This window comes from Macaca nemestrina, chromosome 1, assembly GCF_043159975.1.
Source record: "Macaca nemestrina isolate mMacNem1 chromosome 1, mMacNem.hap1, whole genome shotgun sequence".
Lineage (NCBI taxonomy): Eukaryota > Metazoa > Chordata > Mammalia > Primates > Cercopithecidae > Macaca > Macaca nemestrina.
The window spans coordinates 109,967,773-109,988,767 of record NC_092125.1 but is presented as its reverse complement, the minus strand read 5'-3'; the positions used below and the strand labels follow the sequence as shown (position 1 = coordinate 109,988,767).

Genomic DNA, 20,995 nt, shown 5'->3' with positions numbered 1-20,995 from the left:
AACTCTCTTGCACCTTCGGGCCCTTGCACAAGCTGTTTATTCTGCATAAACACTCTCTTCTATATCCCTTTGTCTTGCTGCTCCTACTTGTCCTTCAGGGCTCAGCTTAAAAATCACTCCTCAGAAAAGGCCTTCCTGCACTCTAGATCTAAGTTAGGGTTCTTTCTTCACTCTCACAGAACCCTCGACATTTCTTTCACAGCCTGTGTGTGCGTGTGTGCGTGTGTGTGCGTGTGTGTGCGCGCACGCACACGCACACATGTGAGCATGCTAGCAATGATTTATAACATAATTGTTTACAGCCACACTCTGAAACCAGATTGCCTAGGTTCAAATCCTACTTAACTTCACTGAGCCTCAGGTTTTAAAATTATAACTCCAGGATAATAAAACTTTATTGTACAGTGGTTGTGAGAATAAAATAACGTATCTCAAGTACTTTGCACATATTGAACACTCATAAGTGTTCAACACGTTATAAGAGGAATGCAGAAACGTTGAGGATTTTATGAAAGAGGAAACATTTGAGCTGAATCTTGAAGGACAAGAAGAATAATAGAGGAAAGAAATGCTGCAAACTGAGGAAGTAACCTAACATGATCACCGAGAGATGACAAGTCAGGCCTGGCTGCATAGAAGTATAGGGAAAAGTAGTAGGAGATGAAACTAAATATGCAAATTAGGCTGGGCACGGTGGCTCATGCCTGTAATCCTAGCACTTTGGGAGGCTGAGGTGGGCGGATCACGAGGTCAGAAGTTTGAGACCAGCCTGGCCAGCATGGTGAAACCCCATCTCTACTAAAAATAAACAAATTAGCTGGGCACCTGTAGTCCCACCAGCTACTCGGGAGGCTGAGGCAGGAGAAACGCTTGAATCTGGGAGGCGGAGGTTGTGGTGAGCCGACATCGCGCCACTGCACTCCAGCCTGGGTGACAGAGCAAGACTCCGTCTCAAAAAGAAAAAAAAAAAAGAAAATGCAAATTAAAGGCAAAGCTATACTGAATTACTAAACTGCAATTTAAACCCTGATCTTCTGTTTCCAAACTCATGCTCTCCTCACAGGTAGCCAAGCAAATGTCTAATTGTCACACCTTGTTAAGGGCTGGCAATTTAAAATATTACCTATGTATGCTAAGAACTTGCCCCTTCCCCATAGGCCTGCCTGTTTGTGTCATTACATATTTTCATATTGCCATCTATTATTTGTGACTGTAAACAAAGAATCCTAGGGACATGATTCTAACCCTTCAGGACCTTAAAATCTAGAATATTCAGCTGGGCACGGTGGCTCATGCCTGAAATCCCAGCACTTTGGGAGGCTGAGGCAGGTGGATCACCTGAGGTCAGGAGTTCGAGACCAGCCCGACCAAAATGGAGAAAACCCATCTCTACTAAAAATACAAAATTAGCTGGGTGTGGTGGTACATGTCTGTAACCCCAGCTACTCCAGAGGCTGAGACAGGAGAATTGCATGAACCTGGGAAGGAGGAGGTTGCAGTGACCCAAGATTGCACCACCACACTCTAGCCCGGGCAACAACAGCGAAACTCCGTCTCAATAATAATAATAATAATAAAAAAATCTAGAACATTCAAACTTATGTATATAAAGATATAAGTAAACAAAAGCAGCAAAATGAAAACATTAAATTGATCTACTCAACATAGAATTACCTGTAATGTATGTTATGTAAGGAAAGAACAAAACCATGGATGATCCCATCATGAAAACCCTAAAGACACTTATATATAAAGAGGAAGTCTTAAAGATCTAAAATTATGTTTTTAGGCTGGGCACAGTGACTCATGCCTGTAATCCCAGCACTTTGGGAGGCCAAGGCAGGCAGATTACCTGAGGTAAGGAGTTCAAGACCAGCCCGACCAACAGGTGAAACCTCAACTCTACTAAAAAATACAAAAATTAGCTGCGTGTGGTGGCAGGCACCTGTAATCCCAGTTACTCGGGAGTCTGAGGCAGGAGAATTGATTGAACCTGGGAGGCACAGATTGCAGTGAGCCAAGATTGTGCCAGTGCTCTCCAGCCTGGGCAATAGAGCGAGACTCTGTCTCAAAAATAAATAAATAAATGAAAATAAAATAAAATTATGTTTGTAATGAACTAATATAAAATTTCACTTGCACTGCCTGAGCATAAACTGACAGTGGAAAAAACTACCCCAGGAAGTTCAAGGTGAAAAAGGGATTTTAAAATTTTTTTTTTTTTTTTTTTTTTTTTTTTTTGAGATGGAGTCTTGCTCTGTAGCCCGGGCTGGAGTGCAGTGGCCGGATCTCAGCTCACTGCAAGCTCCGCCTCCCGGGTTTACGCCATTCTCCTGCCTCAGCCTCCGGAGTAGCTGGGACTACAGGCGCCCGCCACCTCGCCCGGCTAGTTTTTTGTATTTTTAGTAGAGACGGGGTTTCACGGTGTTAGCCAGGATGGTCTCGATCTCCTGACCTCGTGATCCGCCCGTCTCGGCCTCCCAAAGTGCTGGGATTACAGGCTTGAGCCACCGCGCCCGGCCTAAAATTTCAAATTATGATGGGTTACACACAAAGTATATCATTAGAATTAACTGTAGGGCCTACCATACACAAAGTATCTTCCTGATCACCTTAAATGTTCCAAATCATCCTAATGATAAATACTACATTTTACTTTCTTTTTTCTCATTCTCCCCTACAACTCCTCACCTTCTAGGAGATCTCGCGCTAGCCCTGGCTCTGCTCCTGTGGAACGGACAAAATCCGACAGAACAGCATCCATGTCCAGGGTCATGTGATCATCAAGTACTTTCAGCCAGCTGGATGTAGGTAGAACATAGATCAAAATTCAGGCATCCACCTGAGGAATAAATAAATACATAAGGCTCAAATTACACTGGAACAGGATAATCACAGCCCCATGTCAGCACCTTCCTAACCAAATGGGGAAACTATCCTAGCTCATTCATTTCAGTTGAATTTTAAAATACAGCACTTTAAAATTATGAAGAGTAACATTTTATTTCCTAACTCTTCATTAATATCTCAACATCTACATTAACCAGTAACCTGTAATACCACTCTGAAAAATGCTTTTCCTGTACTTTTCCTGAGTACTGCTTTTCTACCATGAGTTTGCTTATCCAAACTAAAGAAGGAAGCAACAGGCTACTATCCTGAAGAACTCCCCACCTGCAATAGTCTCTAACATGGTAGCTTTGTTTATTTCCTTCCTGGCACTTGAATACTCTCAAATTATTTTAATTAGTTGCTGTCTAGCCATCTCCTCTAATATAAAAGTTTCTTGAAAGCAGGAAACTTGTATGTCTCCTTCACTAATATATCCCCTGCATGTATCACTTGGCACAGTGCTAGGCACACTGGCCCTCAATAAATATTTGTTGAGTGAATGAACAATTACTATACACTGGATAATTTCAGAGTTGACTAGTGTTTTGATGCTAGCAGAGGAGTAAACTGATAGCTAAAACTACTCAAAATACAATATTAGGCCAGGTGCAGTGGCTCACGCCTTTAATCTCAGCACTTTGGGAGGCTGAGGCAGGTGTATCACCTGAGGTCAGGAGGTTGAGATCAGCCTGGCCAACATGGGGAAACCCCGTCTCTACTAAAATTACAAAAATTAGCCAGGTATGGTGGCAGGCACCTGTAATCCCAGCTACTCGGGAGGCTGAGGCAACAGAATCACTTGAACCCGCGTGGGGCGGACTTTGCATTGAGCCGAGATCACACCACTTCAGCCTGGTCAAAAGAGTGACTCTCCATCTCAAAAAATTAAATTAAATTAAATATAAGTTACTCCACAAAGCAGAGTGGGGACCTGAAAGGTTCATAACAAGAGTCAATCTCTATCCATTAACCTCATGAACCCAGGAAACACATCTACTCCAAACACGTCTTTCTCCACGCAGGACAAATGACTGCCAAATAAGTTCAACTGAAAAAGATCGATCTTCTTTCAGACTTTGGCAGAAATTATGTCCCTGACCTGACAGCTGGCACCAATCCAACATTCCTCTGAGGTTAAAAGTCAGAGGGAAGCAGTAAGAGTGAAGAACAATCTCTGACCAAATTCTGCCAAGTTTACAGTTTTCTATAGAAGACTCATTCATTAAGTCACCAGGTACACTTTCCCTACCATACCCACCAATCCCCTGCCTTTTGGGAAAGGTCAAAGTATAATTGTTGAAGGCAATAAGTGACAAGGCAAATAAACAAACAAGATTTGTGGGTTATAAAACCAGTAGGTCACGAACTTGCTAACACTGGATTTTTTTTTTTTTTTTTTTTTGAGAGAGAGAGATGGCAAAATAGAAATTATTCTCTCTTGTCCTGTTCTAGTAGTACAAGAGATCCGTGAGTGCAGGGACACGATTTCTTCATTTTTGTAACTCCAAGATCTAGTGTAGCATCTACAATATAGTAGGTAGTCAAATGTCTGAAGAATAAATGATTCAATGACTAAGCCAACTTCCACATCAGCTACCAACAAACCAACCAATTTGAAGCTTAGCAGATCAGAAATTCTAGGGCACTTCTTATCACCCTTCTATTTCTAAGTTTTAAAAACTCTCCTTTCTACAGGGACATCAACCATGCTGTCACTACTCTTACCACCCTCACACTATATGAGTTTACCTACATACACCTATATGTACTAACTAGGTGACTTTGGTCAGATTACTTACAGGGTTTCAGTTGTCTCTTCTATAATCTAGACTTGGATTAGATGACTCCTAAGATACTTTCAAGGTTTAAAAAATAAACTTCTTCAGTTCACTACAGCCTCATGATCTATGATCTTTGACTATCTATTATTCTAGATATTGTCAATTTTAAATTTACCTGAGTTTCAATATCATAATTATCAGAAAGAATTACTAATACATAAAGAACTTTTGGTCTAAGATACCTCAAATTCAAAATGTCAAGTTATAAAGTAAATCAGTCCCTACCTTCAGGAATTAGGAATTAAATTCAGAATCAATAGATGAATAAATCCTCCTCCCATCCCCCAATATAGGCAAGAATTTCTTCTCCAAACCCATTTTAGCCACAGCCTTAGGTCACAGGAAGTGGTACCAGCTCAAATAATTTATACACGGCCGGGCGCGGTGGCTCAAGCCTGTAATCCCAGCACTTTGGGAGGCCGAAATAGGCGGATCACGAGGTCAGGAGATCGAGACCATCCTGGCTAACACGGTGAAACCCCGTCTCTACTAAAAAATGCAAAAAAACTAGCCGGGCGAGGTGGCGGGTGCCTGTAGTCCCAGCTACTCGGGAGGCTGAGGCAGGAGAATGGCGTAAACCCAGGAGGCGGAGCTTGCAGTGAGCTGAGATCCGGCCACTGCACTCCAGCCGGGGTGACAGAGCCAGACTCCGTCCCCCCAAAAAAAATAAAAAATAAAAAAAAATAATTTATACACATGAATAATCCAAAACCAAGTGTATAGCTGCAAAATAAATTTCAATCTTCTCTCTTTAAAAAAAGCAATGCAACTATAAAGCCATTTTAATAACTTTCTGAAAGAATGTGAGAAATATACAATAAGTACACAAAATAGTAATCACAAACAGGTGCTCAGCAAAAAGGAAGACTTGACTAAGCCATAGGCATGTAGGCAATTTCACAGCCAGTCTTCTGAGTGAGAGAAGTGAATCAAAACCAGTGTTATGGCATCATAGACCTCACATGTCAACATAGCACACAGGCTATTCTTTAAAAAACCATATTTTAACAAAGTAATTTAGAGGCTCAACATTATCTAGAATGCCTTGCTCTTTAGCAAAAATTTGAAGCACTAAGCCAAACTTCTTAACAGCACATTCTTACATTTGATGTCTCCAGGTGCATGCTGTGGACCCTGACCTAAACCCACCCAACAGGTGAGATCAACAGCTTTTGTTACATCACCACTAATACCTTGCTTAAGCTTTTCAAATTCCAAATGGAGATATCAAACCAATGATTAAAACACAGTGTTTGGGCCAGGCACGGTGGCTCATGCCTGTAATTCCAGCACTTTGGGAGGCCGAGGAGGGTGGATCATCTGAGATCAGGAGTTTGAGACTAGCCTGGCCAACATGGTGAAACCCTATCTTTACTAAAAATACAAAAATTTGCTGGGCGTGGTGGCTAGTCCCAGCTATTAGGGAGGCTGAGGCAGAAGGATCACTTGAACCAGGAAGGTGGAGATGCAGTGAGCTGAGATAGCACCACTGCACTCCAGCCTGGGCAACAGAGCAAGACTTTGTCTCAAAAAAAAAAAAAAAAAAAAAAACTTCGGGCTGGGCACAGTGGCTCATGCCTATAATCCCAGCACTTTGAGAGGCTGAGGCAGGAGGATCACTTGAGCCCAGGAGTTTGAGACCAGCCTGGACAACATAGTGGGACCCTGTCTCTAAAAACCTTTTTTAAACTAGCTAAGCATGGTCGTGTGTGCCTGTAGTCCCAACTACTCGAGTGGCTGAGGTGGGAGGATTGCTTGAGCCTGGGAGGTCAAGGCTATATAGTGTGTGACAATTGTGCCCCTACTCTTCAGCCTGGGTGACAGAGTGAGACCCTGTTTCAAAACAAACAAACAAACAAACCAAACCAAACACAGTTTTTGGCTCAGTCTCAAGGAGAAGGACGAGGAGGAGGAGAAGGAGGAAGGGGAAGGGGAGGGGGAGGGGAAGGGGAGGAGGAGGAGAAGGGGGAAGGGGAAGGGGGAGGGGGAGAAGAAGAAAACCAGTGGCTTTCAACCTTTCAAATAAAACAGAGGAGGTTTTCAACTATTTGTTAACTGAATGGTGTAAAGACAGCTCTCACCTGGCATCAACATCTTCCAACTGAAAGGGCCTTTAGCAATTACTTAATCCAAATACCTGCCCCCATGTAAGAATCCTTCTATTACATCTCTGACATAAATCACATAGTCTCCACTTGAATACAAGGTCTGACAGGGACCTCATTACTCTGCTATAATGTCTACTTTATTAGTGGATAGTTTTAACTGTTAGAAAATGCTTTTCTAAACTAAAACAAAAGCTATCACCAGCCTCACACCCCAACTATAACTTTCACATACCGGTCTTGATTCTGTTCTCCAGGACAATAAAACCTACTTCCCAAGGATGATGGAATTTTCACGCAAAATTATTAGACAAAGCATTCTTTACATAAACATTTGTTGTAGATCAACATCATGATGTTGTTATGAGCCAAACAGTGGCCTTTATTTATAAAATCCTATCTTATATCGTTACTTGCTTGTATCTATATTCATTCATAAATATTTGTGCTGACCTCATTACATAAACTTAACAGGCTGAATAAATTATCTTGTTCAAAATTCGCTTCTGCTGTCTTTGCCTCTCACCCCTACTCCCACTTCCACACCATCTTGAAGTAATGACAGCAGTCAAGATTAAAAACTAACAAGTTAATATTAGTTAAGCACTTCTAAAAACACTCTTACTCGGCCGGGCACGGTGGCTCACAACTGTAATCCAGCACTTTGGGAGGCCAAGGCGGGTGGATCGCGAGGTCAGGAGATCGAGATCATCCTGGCTAACACAGTGAAACCCCGTCTCTACTAAAAATACAAAAATTAGTCAGGTGTGGTGGCGGGCACCTGTGGTCCCAGTTACTTGGGAGGCTGAGGCAGGAGAATGGCGGGAACCCGGGAGGCGGAGCTTGCAGTGAACCGAGATCTGGCCACTACACTCCAGCCTGGGTGACAGAGCAAGACTCCATCTCAAAAAAAAAAGTAAATTAAAAAAAAAAAAAAAAAAACACTCTTACTAATTAATGACAAAACTCTTGCAGCAGGTCTCATTCCCAATTTATAAATAGAGAAACAAAAAAGACTTCAAAAGTCAGGTAGGTAGGTGGCCCAAAGTCTGAACCTAGATAGTCTGAACCCATGCTCTTTCACTGTACCACACTAGGGCACGCATTACTGATTCCTGGAACTGCCCTGATTCTTACCCATTTAATTTGTTCACCATAGGAAAAGGTTGTACCTATCTCTCGTATTTATCAAAGACTTAAACACCTGCCTTACATAACTTTATTTATTTATTTAGAGACAAGGTCTAGCTCTGTCACCCAGGCTGGAGGGCAGGGGTTTGATCTCGGCTCACTGCAACCTCCAGCCCCCAGGCTCAAGCAATCCTCCCACCTCAGCCTCCTGAGTAGCTGGGACCAAAGGCACTTTAATAACTTTAAATCCTACCATCTTCCTGAGCAATTTCAGTATCCATCTGCATTACTCACCTAACATTTCTGCCTTAGAATTTCATAATCTCTTCTAATACTAAGACCATCTCCGCAACAACAACTCAAACCTGGACCCTGCCATTTCCTGAAACCATTCCACCTCTTAATCTTAAACTCAAACATTTTACTCTGGCCACAACCTCATCTCCTTACAGTTTTTCCTCTCTACATTTTTTTTTTTTTTGAGACGGAGTCTCGCTCTGTCACCCAGGCTGGAGTGCAGTGGCACGATCTCGGCTCACTGCAAGCTCCGCCTCCCGGGTTCACGCCATTCGCCTGCCTCAACCTCCCGAGTAGCTGGGAAGCTGGGACTACAGGCGCCCGCCACCACATCCGGCTAATTTTTTTGTATTTTTAGTAGAGACGGGATTTCACTGTGTTAGCCAAGATGGTCTCGATCTCCTGACCTCATGATCCACCCACCTTGGCCTCCCAAAGTGCTGGGATTACAGGCATGAGCCACCGCGCCCAGCCTTCTCTCTACTTTTAAACCTGCCTGCTCACTAAGACATCCAGTCTCTTAACCACCTTATTCATTAATTCAACAAAAGTATTTGGCGTGCCTCTGTGTGAAGCACTATGCTCAGGACTAAAAACGCAACAGTGAACTAGACACAATCCCTATCCTCAAAAGCTTCCAGCATGGAGGAAAAAACCCACAAAAACCTACCATCTTCCTGAGCAATTTCAACATCCACCTGCACAATTCATCTAACATTTCTGCCTTTCATAATCTTCTCAAATATTTTCAAAAACAATTATAATTATAATAAAGAAATGTTAGAGAAGGGAGTGTTATCTCCTATAGACAGTCAGGAAAAGCTTCCCCAAGGAAATTATGTTTCATCTATGAATTAAGATTAATTAAGATTAAGCAGCAATTGGAGAGACAAATTGGGAAAGGAAGAATGCTCCAAGCAGAGTAAATATTAAAGTTCTGTGGCAGGAAGGAGCATAAAGATGAGAATGGTGCTACCGAAGGATGAAGAGAGGGCCTAGTGGACCCTGTTAAAGATTTGAGATCTTATCTTAAACATAATGAGAAGCCACCAAAGGGTTGCATGCAGAGATAGAACATAATCAGATTTGAATTGTTAAAAGATCACCCTGGTTACAATGAGAAGAGTTTGGAAGAAGCACAGCGGATTTATGGAAAGAATTGATTAGAAAATTCTTGCAAAATAGAGCTAAACCAGGATAAAAGCAGTGAAGGTTGAGAAAAATGGATAGATTCCACTTTATCTCTTCTTGCCTAACAAAGTAAAACCAATAATTGATCACCTAATTTACTTTCCTGTGAAAATTTAATTCCCTTATCCATTTCATCTGTCCAACTTGGATGGATCCCACATTCTAACTTCCCTGCTAACCTTGCAGAGCAATATGACTACTAACATGTTATTCAGTCACTTTCCTTTTATTGAAACACTGCTATCTTTTGCTTAACCTTAGTACCTCAATCAATCTTCTGAGCTACTATCCCATACCTTCACCATGCTCCTTGAGCCTCCCACCCAATCCACATCACCTCCCCTTACTCCTGGTAAATGACCTTGCCTCCTACTTCACAGAAAAAAAAAAAAAAAAAAATTACAAAGCAAAGCAAGAGGGGTTCCTTTATATTTCCTCCCCTGCTCCTATTTGTTGGTGGTTACTCTCCTCTTCCCTGCAAAAATCCTTGTCCTCAACCTACAAAAATAGGCTTCTGCAGAAAGAGAATGGCACTGGCTTATATATAAGATCATCACAATCATCCTTACTTCTGCTCTCTTTGTAGCATTTGATACTTACTGACCACTCTTCCTGCTTCTCTGGCCCTGTGTCTTGGTCATCTTTGTGGACTCCCATTTCTGTCCCTGAACCAAACTTAGTGCACCCACCATTCTAGCCTTAGGCCTTCCATCTTCTCATTGAAACTTCATTCACAGCCCTAAGCACCCACATGTTCATGACTCCAAACGTATCTGCACCCCCAAATTCTTTTCACCTCACCTGGGAATCATACAGGCACTTAAAACTCAGAACATAAAAACAAGAGCTTATTCTCTCATCTCTGCTCCCATCCTTTGAAACTATTCCTCTTCCAGTACTCCATATTGTAGCAAATAGTCCCCAATCATCTAAGTCACAAGTCAGGGAGCTGCCCTGGACTTCTCTCTTGCCGTATCCACACAAATAATCTTTCACTAAGTTTTACTAATTTTACCTTAAATATCTCTCAAATCCCTGCAAAACCTTCCATAGGCTTCAGCTCTTTTATTCTCTCAGGTTTTCATAACCTAGACCCAGGAAATAGCTCCCTTACTCCTCCCTCTACCTCTCTGCATCAATTGATTGGCCTCCACAGGCAACCACTATAGCAATTTAAAATGCCAGTATCATAGTATTATATCCTACTGTTCTAAATTCTTCAGTGGATTTTCAATCGCTAAAGCCTAGATCCAAATTCCTATACAGGGGCCAGGCACGGTGGCTCACACCTGTAATCCCAGCACTTTGGGAGGCCGAGGTGGGCAGATCACTTGAGGTCAAAAGTTCAAGACCAGCCTAGCCAACATGGTGAAACCCCATCTCTACAGAAAATAGAAAAATTAGCCAGGCGTGGTGGCATGCGCCTTTTATCCCAGCTACTCAGGAGGCTGAAGCAGGAGAATCACTTGAACCTGGGAGGCGGAGGTTGCAGTGAGCCAGGATTGCGCCACTGCACTCCAGCTTGGGTGACAGAGCGAGACCCCATCTCAAAATAAACAAGCAAACAAAAAAACAAATTCCTATACAGGGCCGGGCATGGTGGCTCATGATGGCTTGCGCCTATAATCTTAGCACTTTGGGACACCAAGGAGGGAGGATCACTTGAGTCCTGGAGTTTAAGACCAGCCTGGGCAATGCAGCGAGAACCCATCTCTACAAAAAAAATTAATTAATTTAATTAGCCGGGTGTGGAGGCGCACACCTGTAGTCCCAGCTACTCAGGAGGCTGAGGTGGGAGGATCACTTGAGCACAGAAGGTTGATGCTGCAGTTAGCCATGATGGCACCACTGCACTCAGCCTGATGGATACAGGAGACCCTTTATGAAAAAAAAAAAAAAAATCTATACAGCACGAACAAGGCCCTTCGTGATCTGGCTCTACCTAACTCTTCAGTCTTTTCTACCTCCCATCATTCCCTCGCTTGTACTAGGAGTTCCCCAAGTGTACTATGTGCTTCAAATCTCAGTCCCTTTGCATATATTGTTCCCTCTAACTAGAGTAACTCCGAGGTATAGCAGGTGAATTCCTACCTCTTCTTTAAAACTAACTTAAATACTACCTCATTTGCAAAAGTTCTCTGAATTCCTAAATTGCCTACTTCTTTTTTGGTGCCCCCACTGCACCCTGTACTCTACTTCTATCATAATGTTTATCACCCTGCATGGTAGTTGTGTTTATTCACATGTTTGTCTCCCCACTAAACCAGGAACAATTTGAGGGCAGGAATCTTGGCTTGTTCATCCAATATTCCCCAGCATCCAAGCACCTAGCAGGCACTCAATTTTTGTTCAGATGAACTGAAGTATATTTGTATGGTACCCCATAACACACACACACACACACACACACACACACACACACACACACACACACACGGTACTGTTGATAGTCTATCAGTGTTGTACACAGACAAGTCTAAAACAGTAACTCATCTCAAAGACATCTGTTTAAGATTGTTATACAACTTTATTTGCAACAGATTTCTCTTCCTAAACATTGTTTAGTTCAGAATAATATTAAAATCAGTCTGCATACTCCAAGTGTCCAACTTACTTAGTGACAGAGAAAAATGACCCAAAATTAAAGATCATGGATAATAAAGCTCTATTAAAATGCCAGAGAAACTACTGACCCTACATTCTCTCATTTACAACATCCCCCAAAGCTTCCACATTTTCACTCTCTACCCATCTCCTGATTCCACTGAAGCATTAGAACTGCATTTGAGTCCTCTCCAACTCTTCCCAAAACTCACTGGAAAACCACAACATTCAAGACTGTCAAAAACTTTAAAAAGTCAGAGACTCCTCCATGTCTATGATGTCAGTCCCAAGGAATCCAGACAGGGAGAAAGAGGAGGGACAGAGGCACTTAGAACTTTCACATAATTCTTGATTAGGTGGGAGGGAGAGATGAATAATTGTCTTGGCAGACTGTCTTTAGTTAATATGGGTCCTTTAAGTCAAAGAAACAAAATATAACCTTCTTAGAAAATATGACCAATTTTACCCTATTTTTCTTTTATTTGTGGATCTAGTCCTGAATCCAGACCAATCCTACTCTAAAGGGATCTATGTAACACTAAATGTTACAATCCAGAGGTAACAAGATGAGTCTCAAAGTAAAAAGAGAAAGAAAGTAATATGCTTTAAAGCTTTAGATATTATTTCATTTAAACTTCCAAACAACTTTAAGAAGTTTGTATTGTTACTCCACATCACAGAGGAAGATACTAAAGCTCACAGAGGTTGGGTAATACACCCAAGGCAACACAGGTAAAAGTGGCAGACCCAGGATTTTTATCAATCCAGCCCAGCTGACTCCAGAGAACATATGCTCACACACAATGCCACATTTCGTCCAGGGAGGAGGACTAAGAAAACACGAGCAGTCCACCATGTGGAAGTCCACCCTCACTGCTTCAACCCCTCTCAACTCCACATCAGAAGAAAGAACTGGCTGTGGATTCAGACAGATCTTGGTTCCAATCCCAGAGCTACTATTTAAGGGCTGTGTAATCACAGGTAAGTAATATAACCATTTTGGGCCTCAGATTCTTCATGTATAAAATCGGGGAAATGTATGCATTTCAGCCCTCCTGTTAGGATTAAATAACATACGGAAAGCCTTAGGGCAGCTTACTGATACACAATAAATCCTCAACAATTGTCAGTTGCCTTCTTTCTGCCCAATTCCTTCCCATACACTCTCTCACTCCACTGGTGCCCAACACAGCCCCCTCCCTGTATCTTTCCTTTAAAAGCTTCCTCTACCCCTCCCAAACAAACCCTTCAGTCCCACAACCATTTCCAAAACACAGTCTTGACACACACACAGTGCTCAGCCTATCATTTCCAATCCAGTGTCTTTCAACTCAAGCCTTCAAGAAAATATTCTAAAGGGGGTCCCTTAGTTGTACCTTCCACCAGATGGTCCCTCAAAAATAACAGCAAAAGAAAAGTATCTGCCCCTTCCTAGATGTACAGACACAGCTACATAGCTCATTCATTCCAAATCGCCAGGAACAGCAATTTCATACATATTTACTGGAATCCCAATGTCTTCATCTACCAATCCTACCTTCCCCACCTGTACCTCTTACTACTTCTACTCATTCCAGGTTCAAAGATTTTGTAATAGTCTCTTAATCTTATGTATATTGTCCATTTTTTTATTATTGGAAGGAAATGTTTATATATCCTTCTACTCACCCTGCATACTTCTACCTCTAATGCAGGATATACTTGGGGAATGTCTACTTTCTCCCCCTAAGTCAAACATGGAGTTAAAAAAAAAAAACCTCAACTCGTCATATAACCACTCCCAAAACAATTTATTTGTTTATCATATGCTATTGTGGATACACAACATTAAGGTCTCAGGAACTAGCCCTGGTGGGCTACCACTAGTATGTATGTGTGTCAGAAAAAAATTTAACTATTTTTTCAAGAATTTCTAGTTTTGTATCAAGCCTACAAACAGCAGGCCTGATACAAAACTCCAACAGACAAATCCCATTAACAACCAAAGGGTAATATAAAGATCAGGGACTAGTGAACAGAGAACTTGGAAATTGGCATTTGTCTCTTTAGTGCTACTGATAAAGGTTCCTTAAATTACAGTTACTTGGGAAATTTAATAATTTGCAAGACTTGCAGAAGGGAAGTAATCTTTGGGAAAATGGGGGTAGGGAGAGTCATACAGAAAGTCTGTTATTATAATATTGGCACAACAATAGTAGCTTAAATAGAAACAAGAATCATGTCAGTGTTTATTTTTTTAGATCCAGACCAGCATGTCTATTTGCAACACACAATGAGTTTTTTCTTCCTTTCAACTAAGGCCAAGGATAGTCCAAGGTTTGGGCTCTCAACAAATTCAACTTTTAAAAGAATAATCTGCAAAAACAAAAGTTCTACTTGACCTATTAAAGATTCTAATTACTGAATTTTTGACACAAGAGAAAAAAAACACTATAAATCAAGAGACTAGGCTAATAGCAAAACATACTATCTCTCTAGAATCAGTTCTCAAACATTCATTCAGTAGCTGACAATCTTCTCTCCCTTTCTTGATTTCTTTAGTCATTTCACTATAAATTACAGAATTTCCATTCAAGGGGAGAAATAGAAGAAAGAAAAAAATTCAAATTACTATACTGTCCACTCTTGGTTATCCATAGGAAATTAATCTACTTCATAAATTTCTTCTGGTAAATTAATTTCCCTCAGTATACAAGTACTAATAAATTTCTTATAAGGCCTCAAAACAGGCCAGGCAAGGTGGCTCACACTTGTAATCTCAGCACTTCGGGAGGCCGAGGTGGGTGGATCACTTGAGGTCAGGAGTTTGAGACCAGCGTAGCCAACACAGTGAAACCCTGTCTCCACTACAAATACAAAAATTACTCAGGTTTGGTGGGGGGCGCCTGTAATCCCAGCTACTCAGGAGGCTGAGGCAGGAGAATCACTTGAACCTGGGAGGCAGAGTTTGCACTGAGCCAAGATCGTGCCACTGAACTCCAGCCTGGGTGACAGAGTGAAACTCTGTCTCCAAAAAAAACAAAAAAAAAGCCTCAGAACAATTAGAAATTTGGGCCGGGTGCAGTGGCACACGCCTGTAGTCCCAGTGAGACCCCATCTCTACAAAAAACAAAACAAACAAAAAACCCACAAAAATTAGCTGGGCATGGTGGCACACACTGTAGACCCAGTTACTCAAGAGGCTGAGCCAAGAGGATCACTCAAGGCCAGGCATTCAAAACTAGAGCGAGCTATGACAGTGCCACAGCACTCCGGCCTGGGTGACAGGGTGACACTCTGTTAAAAAAAAAAAAAGAAGGCGGGGTAGGGGGAGGGAGAGAAATTTGTCTTTTATAAAATTATATAACTCAGTTAAAAGATGGATACTTCTTACTACTATTGTCATTTTTTAAAATTCTCCATCTTTAAGTTCCATAGTTCCATCTTTCCTGGCCATACTTAAATCTCATTTGATCTACAGGCCCAGTATTCAAAACATCCACCTGGCATCTGCTGTTATCATTTACTGTCTTGTGATACTAATTGACCTTCCTGATACTCACATCTTAACTCTCCAATCTGACTATCAGTCATTCATTCAAAATTTACCAGGCTGGTCTACCATCTACCAGGCATTGCCATGGGGCCTGGAGATATCCCAGTCCTACCTTCAGGGCACTCTGATCTGATGAGAGAAATATAAATATGTTATTAGAGCCCATTGGGGTAGGAAGAGATATAGAAGCAACCAGTTTACCCAGGTGGGTTAGAGAAGCTTCTAAACTTTTAGCCAAGCCTTTAAGGACGTGTAAAAGCTCACCAGGATGGAGGACAAGAATACATTCAAGACAGAAATAAGATTCTTGAAGCCTGCACCTTTTTTTTTTATACTTGAAAACATTCTAAACAGGTCTAACACATTGCTTAGCACATAGTAGAGGCCTAGCAAATATTTGTGGTTCTAAACTATTCATGCTAGTCCGTATATGTGGATAATTGAGAGTTATCTATACCTAAAATAGGCTTGTGCGTTACATACTAGTTTCAAATTTGTCCCATCAAGATGTATAAATAGGTCTGTATGAATAAATATAACTTATATTTATACAGTTGTCTGTTCACTAATAGCTTCTCTGTTATAATTTTTGTTTTTAAAGCACTTTCATAAATATAACCTCATAATAAACATTTTTTTAATTAAATACTTTTTGAGGTTTTTAATCCCATCTATTCTGATGGAAAACACATACACATAGAAAAGTTTACAAAGCTTAGGCCGGGCACAGTGGTACATGCCTGTAATCCCAGAACTTTGGGAGGCCAAGGCAGGGGATCACCTGAGGTCAGGAGTTTGTGACCAGCCTAACATGATGAAACCCTGTCTCTACGAAATACAAAAAAGTAGCCAGGCATTGTGGCGCATGTCTGTAATCCGAGCCACTTGGGAGGCTGAGACAGGAGAATTGCTTGTACCTGGGAGGCGGAGGTTGCAGTGAGCTGAGATCGTGCCATTGCACTCCAGCCTGGGCCCCAAGAGCGAAACTCCGTTTCAAAAACAAAACAAAACAAAACAAAAAGGCAAAGAAAAGTTTACAAAGCTTAAACAATATCCAGATAGCACAGAGGTTGGGCCTATGTATTCGGACTCAGAATGCAGGGCTCATATCAGTTTTCTTTTTTTTTTTTCTTTGAGACGGAGTCTCGCTCTGTCGCCCAGGCTGGAGTGCAGTGGCGCGATCTCAGCTCACTGCAAGCTCCGCCTCCCGGGTTTACGCCATTCTCCTGCCTCAGCCTCCCGAGTAGCTGGGACTACAGGCGCCCGCCACCTCGCCCGGCTAGTTTTTTCTATTTTTTAGTAGAGACGGGGTTTCACCATGTTAGCCGGGATGGTCTCGATCTTTTGACCTCGTGATTTGCCCGTCTTGGCCTCCCAAAGTGCTGGGATTACAGGCTTGAGCCACCGCGCCCGGCTTCATATCAGTTTTCTAGGGATTTATAGCAAAACCAGATCAGTTTAGACGTGCAAACTCCACAACCTAAATAACTCTTACTATTTTGTTTTTTAAAATACTATCCATATTCTCTACATTGTCTCCTAGCCACTACTATCCTCCCCACCTCCCACCAACTCCACAAACACACACACATTTTCCAGGCAGCGCCTGTAGTCCCAGCTACTCGGGAGGCTGAGGCCGGAGAATGGCGTGAACCCGGGAGGCAGTGAGCTGAGATCCGGCCACTGCACTCCAGCCTGGGCTACAGAGCGAGACTCCGTCTCAAAAAAAAAAAAAAAAAAAAAGCAGAAACTCTAACCCAGTGTATCCTGGGCACTATTTGGGTCTCTCATTTCTACTGATTGTACCTTTTGTAATAATAATTTTTCTTTTAGAAGAAACCAAGTCTCATTTATTTATGCACATAAAATTAGTTACAAGCATATAACACAATCTGATAGTTCTAGTTTACCTGAGAACATAGAAAATATACTTCATTTATATAATTAATATTTCACATTTGGGTCTTATGTAGAACAAACCTGGTGGTGAGGTACAGAAAGTCAGTCTGTTTTCCTGATTGACACTTTAGAATCATAAGCTTTTAGAACTAGAATATCAGAGATTATTTTTATTCCACACCCTCAAGTTACAGATGACAACACAGAGAACCAGGAGAGTGAGATTAAGTGACTTGTCCAGATTCAAAGAGCTAACTATAGTAAAACTGAGTACAGAATATAAATCTGCTTACTCCCATTCCAGTAATCTTTCCTTGACTTCACATGTACCGCTAGCCCTCAATTTTCCATGGGATCGACTTTGTGGATTTATTTACAAAAACTGCCTTTCCCCAGCCACCAGCTAAATCTCTTACTCCTGCAGATGCATACCAAAGAAAAATATGTATACCTAGGAAATTTAATCACTTAAGCAAGCCATATTTAGGAAAGGAAATCATCTATAAAGAAAATCATGGGGTGGGGCACGGTGGCTCATGCCTGTAATCTTAGCACTTTGGGAGGCCAAGGCAGGCGGATCATGAGGTCAAGAGATCAAGACCATCCTGGCCAACATGGTGAAACCCCATCTCTACTAAAAATACAAAATTAGCTGGGCGTGGCGGTGCGCACCTATAGTCCCAGCTACTTGGGAGGCTGAGGCAAGAGAAATACTTGAACCTAGGAGGCGGAGGTTGCAGTGAGCCGAGATCGCGCCACTGTACTCTAGCCTGGCGACAGAGCAAGACTCCATCGCAAAAAAAGAAAATCATGAAGGCATGCCAAAACCAAATAATCATTTATGTTTTGCTCATCACTACTAAAGATATAACTGAATTTGTAAGTATTCTTCTAATGTTACAACTATCTTGTAGCAAGAGGGTAGGACAAAATTATGTGTGACATCAGGATAGTTTTTCTCTTCTACTGATAGTTTGAGGCTATTTATCACACACCATCCAGAAATCACAGCTATATCTAAATTGTTTTTTGAGGTTTTTTTATTTTTATTATTATTATTTTTTTTTTGACAGAGTCTCACTGTCACCCAGGCTGGAGTGCAGTAGTGCAATCCCGGCTCACTGCAACCTCTGCCTCCCAGGTTCAAGCGATTCTCATGCCTCCTAAGTAGCTGGGATTATAGGCATGCACCACCACACCTGGCTAATTTTTGTATCATAGAGACGGGGTTTTGCCATGTTGGCCAGGCTGGTCTCAAACTCCTGGCCTCAAGTGATCCACCCGCCTGGGTCTCCCAAAGTGCTGGCATCGCTGGCGTGAGCCACCGGGCTGGCCTATAGCTAAATTTTGAACAGGACAAAACATAAAACCAAGAGAGAAATAAACTACCAACTTTTAACATACTGTATTACTTCTCCTTAGCCAAAAGTGTTGGCCAGGCATGGTGGCTCATGCCTGTAATCCCAACACTTTTTGGAGGCTGAGACAGGTGGATTACCTGAGGTCAGGGGTTCAAGACCAGTCTAGCCAATATGGGGAAACCCCATCTCTACTAAAAATACAAAACTTGGCCAGGTATGGTGGCACGTGCCTGTAATGCCAGCTACAAGGGAGGCTGAGGCAGGAGAATCGTTTGAACTAGGGAGGTGGAGGTTGCAATGAGCTGAGATCACACCACTGTACTCCAGCCTGGGCGACAGAGTAAGACTCTGTCTCAAAAAAAAAAAAAAAAAAAAAAGTATACAGCCTGAAAGCATCAAAGCAATAACTTTCCTCACATTCACATTTATTCAAGTTTATTTGTAGGAAGACAATATTTCCTCTTCCCCTGAGGAAGGCCCACCATCAGTACAGTAGTGCCCAGGTCACTGCAATTCTCTCCTGATGAAAACCTTAACATCCTGACTCAATCATTCAAAAAGCACTTAATAAGGACCCACTCTTAATGCCAGGCAGGCTGCTAAGTGAAGGGGATGCATCAGCCAGTAAGTCATCATCTCTGCTTTCCAAAAGTTCATCTAATGGACTGGTTCCAGAGAAAACCCCAAGATAGATATAAGCCAACTGCCTTTATTTAACGAAAGGTTTACTAAGTGCCAGACCAAGAGACAGAAAAAGATGAAGAGGAAATTTTAAAAGGTGAGAGGCTTTTTCAATTTACTAAACAAATTTACTAAACAATTTGCTCCTTTGGATTATTAAAGTCATGTGTTTCTCTCCAAGAATGTAATAATCAGAAATTGACTGTAAAGGTTTTTTTATGATAATATCTAACCAAATATTTTGGTCAAAGACACTGTTACCTTTATCTTACTAATCTGGGAAAACTAGCAGATACTGATCTACATCGATACATTTAAAAATATCTAATATCGGCCGGGCGCGGTGGCTCAAGCCTGTAATCCCAGCACTTTGGGAGGCCGAGACGGGCGGATCACGAGGTCAGGAGATCGAGACCATCCTGGCTAACACAGTGAAACCCCGTCTCTACTAAAAAATACAAAAAACTAGCCAGGCGAGGTGGCGGGCGCCTGTAGTCCCAACTACTCAGGAGGCTGAGACAGGAGAATGGCGTAGACCCAGGAGGCGGAGCTTGCAGTGAGCTGAGATCCGGCCACTGCACTCTAGCCTGGGCGACAGAGCGAGACTCCGTCTCCAAAAAAAAAAAAATATCTAATATCTGTATTATAGGAATGTGGTTGATCTTACCAAAACTGGGATGAGTTGCTTCCTGTGCAGACAGATGCTTCCAACAGAATGTACTCTAAGCCTCTACAGTCAAACGTGTAAATCCCGTTAAACTTCTTTGCCCCATACTGAGTGGGTACAAGTAGTATAGGCAACGCTTCACAATGACCACAATTACATAGGCCAAGTTTTCAGTGAAGGTTTCTGTTTTTCCTTCTCTTTTCCACAAAAACTACAAAAGGTATCAATTAGTACACAAGCCATTGGGTAAACATCTCACTGTGTTCTGAGTCTTCTTGAAATTAATCCAAGAAACCAACCCTTCTAAGAGTGAGTCCTATCCCATTATTATTTTTAACACTATTATTGGTAGTGGTAGTGGTGATAACAAGTGCTAACTTTGCAGTTCATAAAATACTTTCAAATATATTATCTCATTTACTGAAAAAAATGAAGAAGGGATAAAAGGAAATATCATAGGCAATTATCTCAAACATCAAAAACCAAACCCAGCCGGGCACGGTGGCTCATGCCTGTAATCCCAGCACTTTAGGAGGCTGAGGTGGGCGGATCACGAGGTCAAGAGATCAAGACCATCCTGGACAACATGTGGAAACCCCATCTCTACTAAAAATACAAAAAGTAGGTGGGCGTGGTGGCATGCGCCTGTGGTCCCAGCTAATCGGGAGGCTGAGGCAGAAGAATCGCTTGAACCCGGGAAGCGGAGGTTGCAGTGAGCTGAGATCACGCCACTGCACTCCAGCCCGGCGACAGAGCGAGACTTCATCTCAAAAAAAATTTTTTTTTTTTTT

At 42.0% G+C, this 20,995-nt stretch overlaps 1 protein-coding gene across 4 annotated transcripts in view; it reads right to left on the bottom strand.

Moving 5' to 3' along the window:
* Positions 1–20,995, bottom strand: part of LOC105497793 (OTU deubiquitinase 7B) — a 137,171-nt gene that overhangs the window by 37,881 nt on the left and 78,295 nt on the right. For all 4 annotated transcript variants that reach the window (XM_071086262.1, XM_011769158.2, XM_011769160.3 and 1 more), the window contains one exon: positions 2,692–2,842. In XM_071086262.1, the coding sequence (XP_070942363.1) occupies positions 2,692–2,776 (85 nt within the window). In that variant the 5' untranslated portion in view covers positions 2,777–2,842. Of the gene's footprint in view, positions 1–2,691; positions 2,843–20,995 lie in introns of those variants that run through there.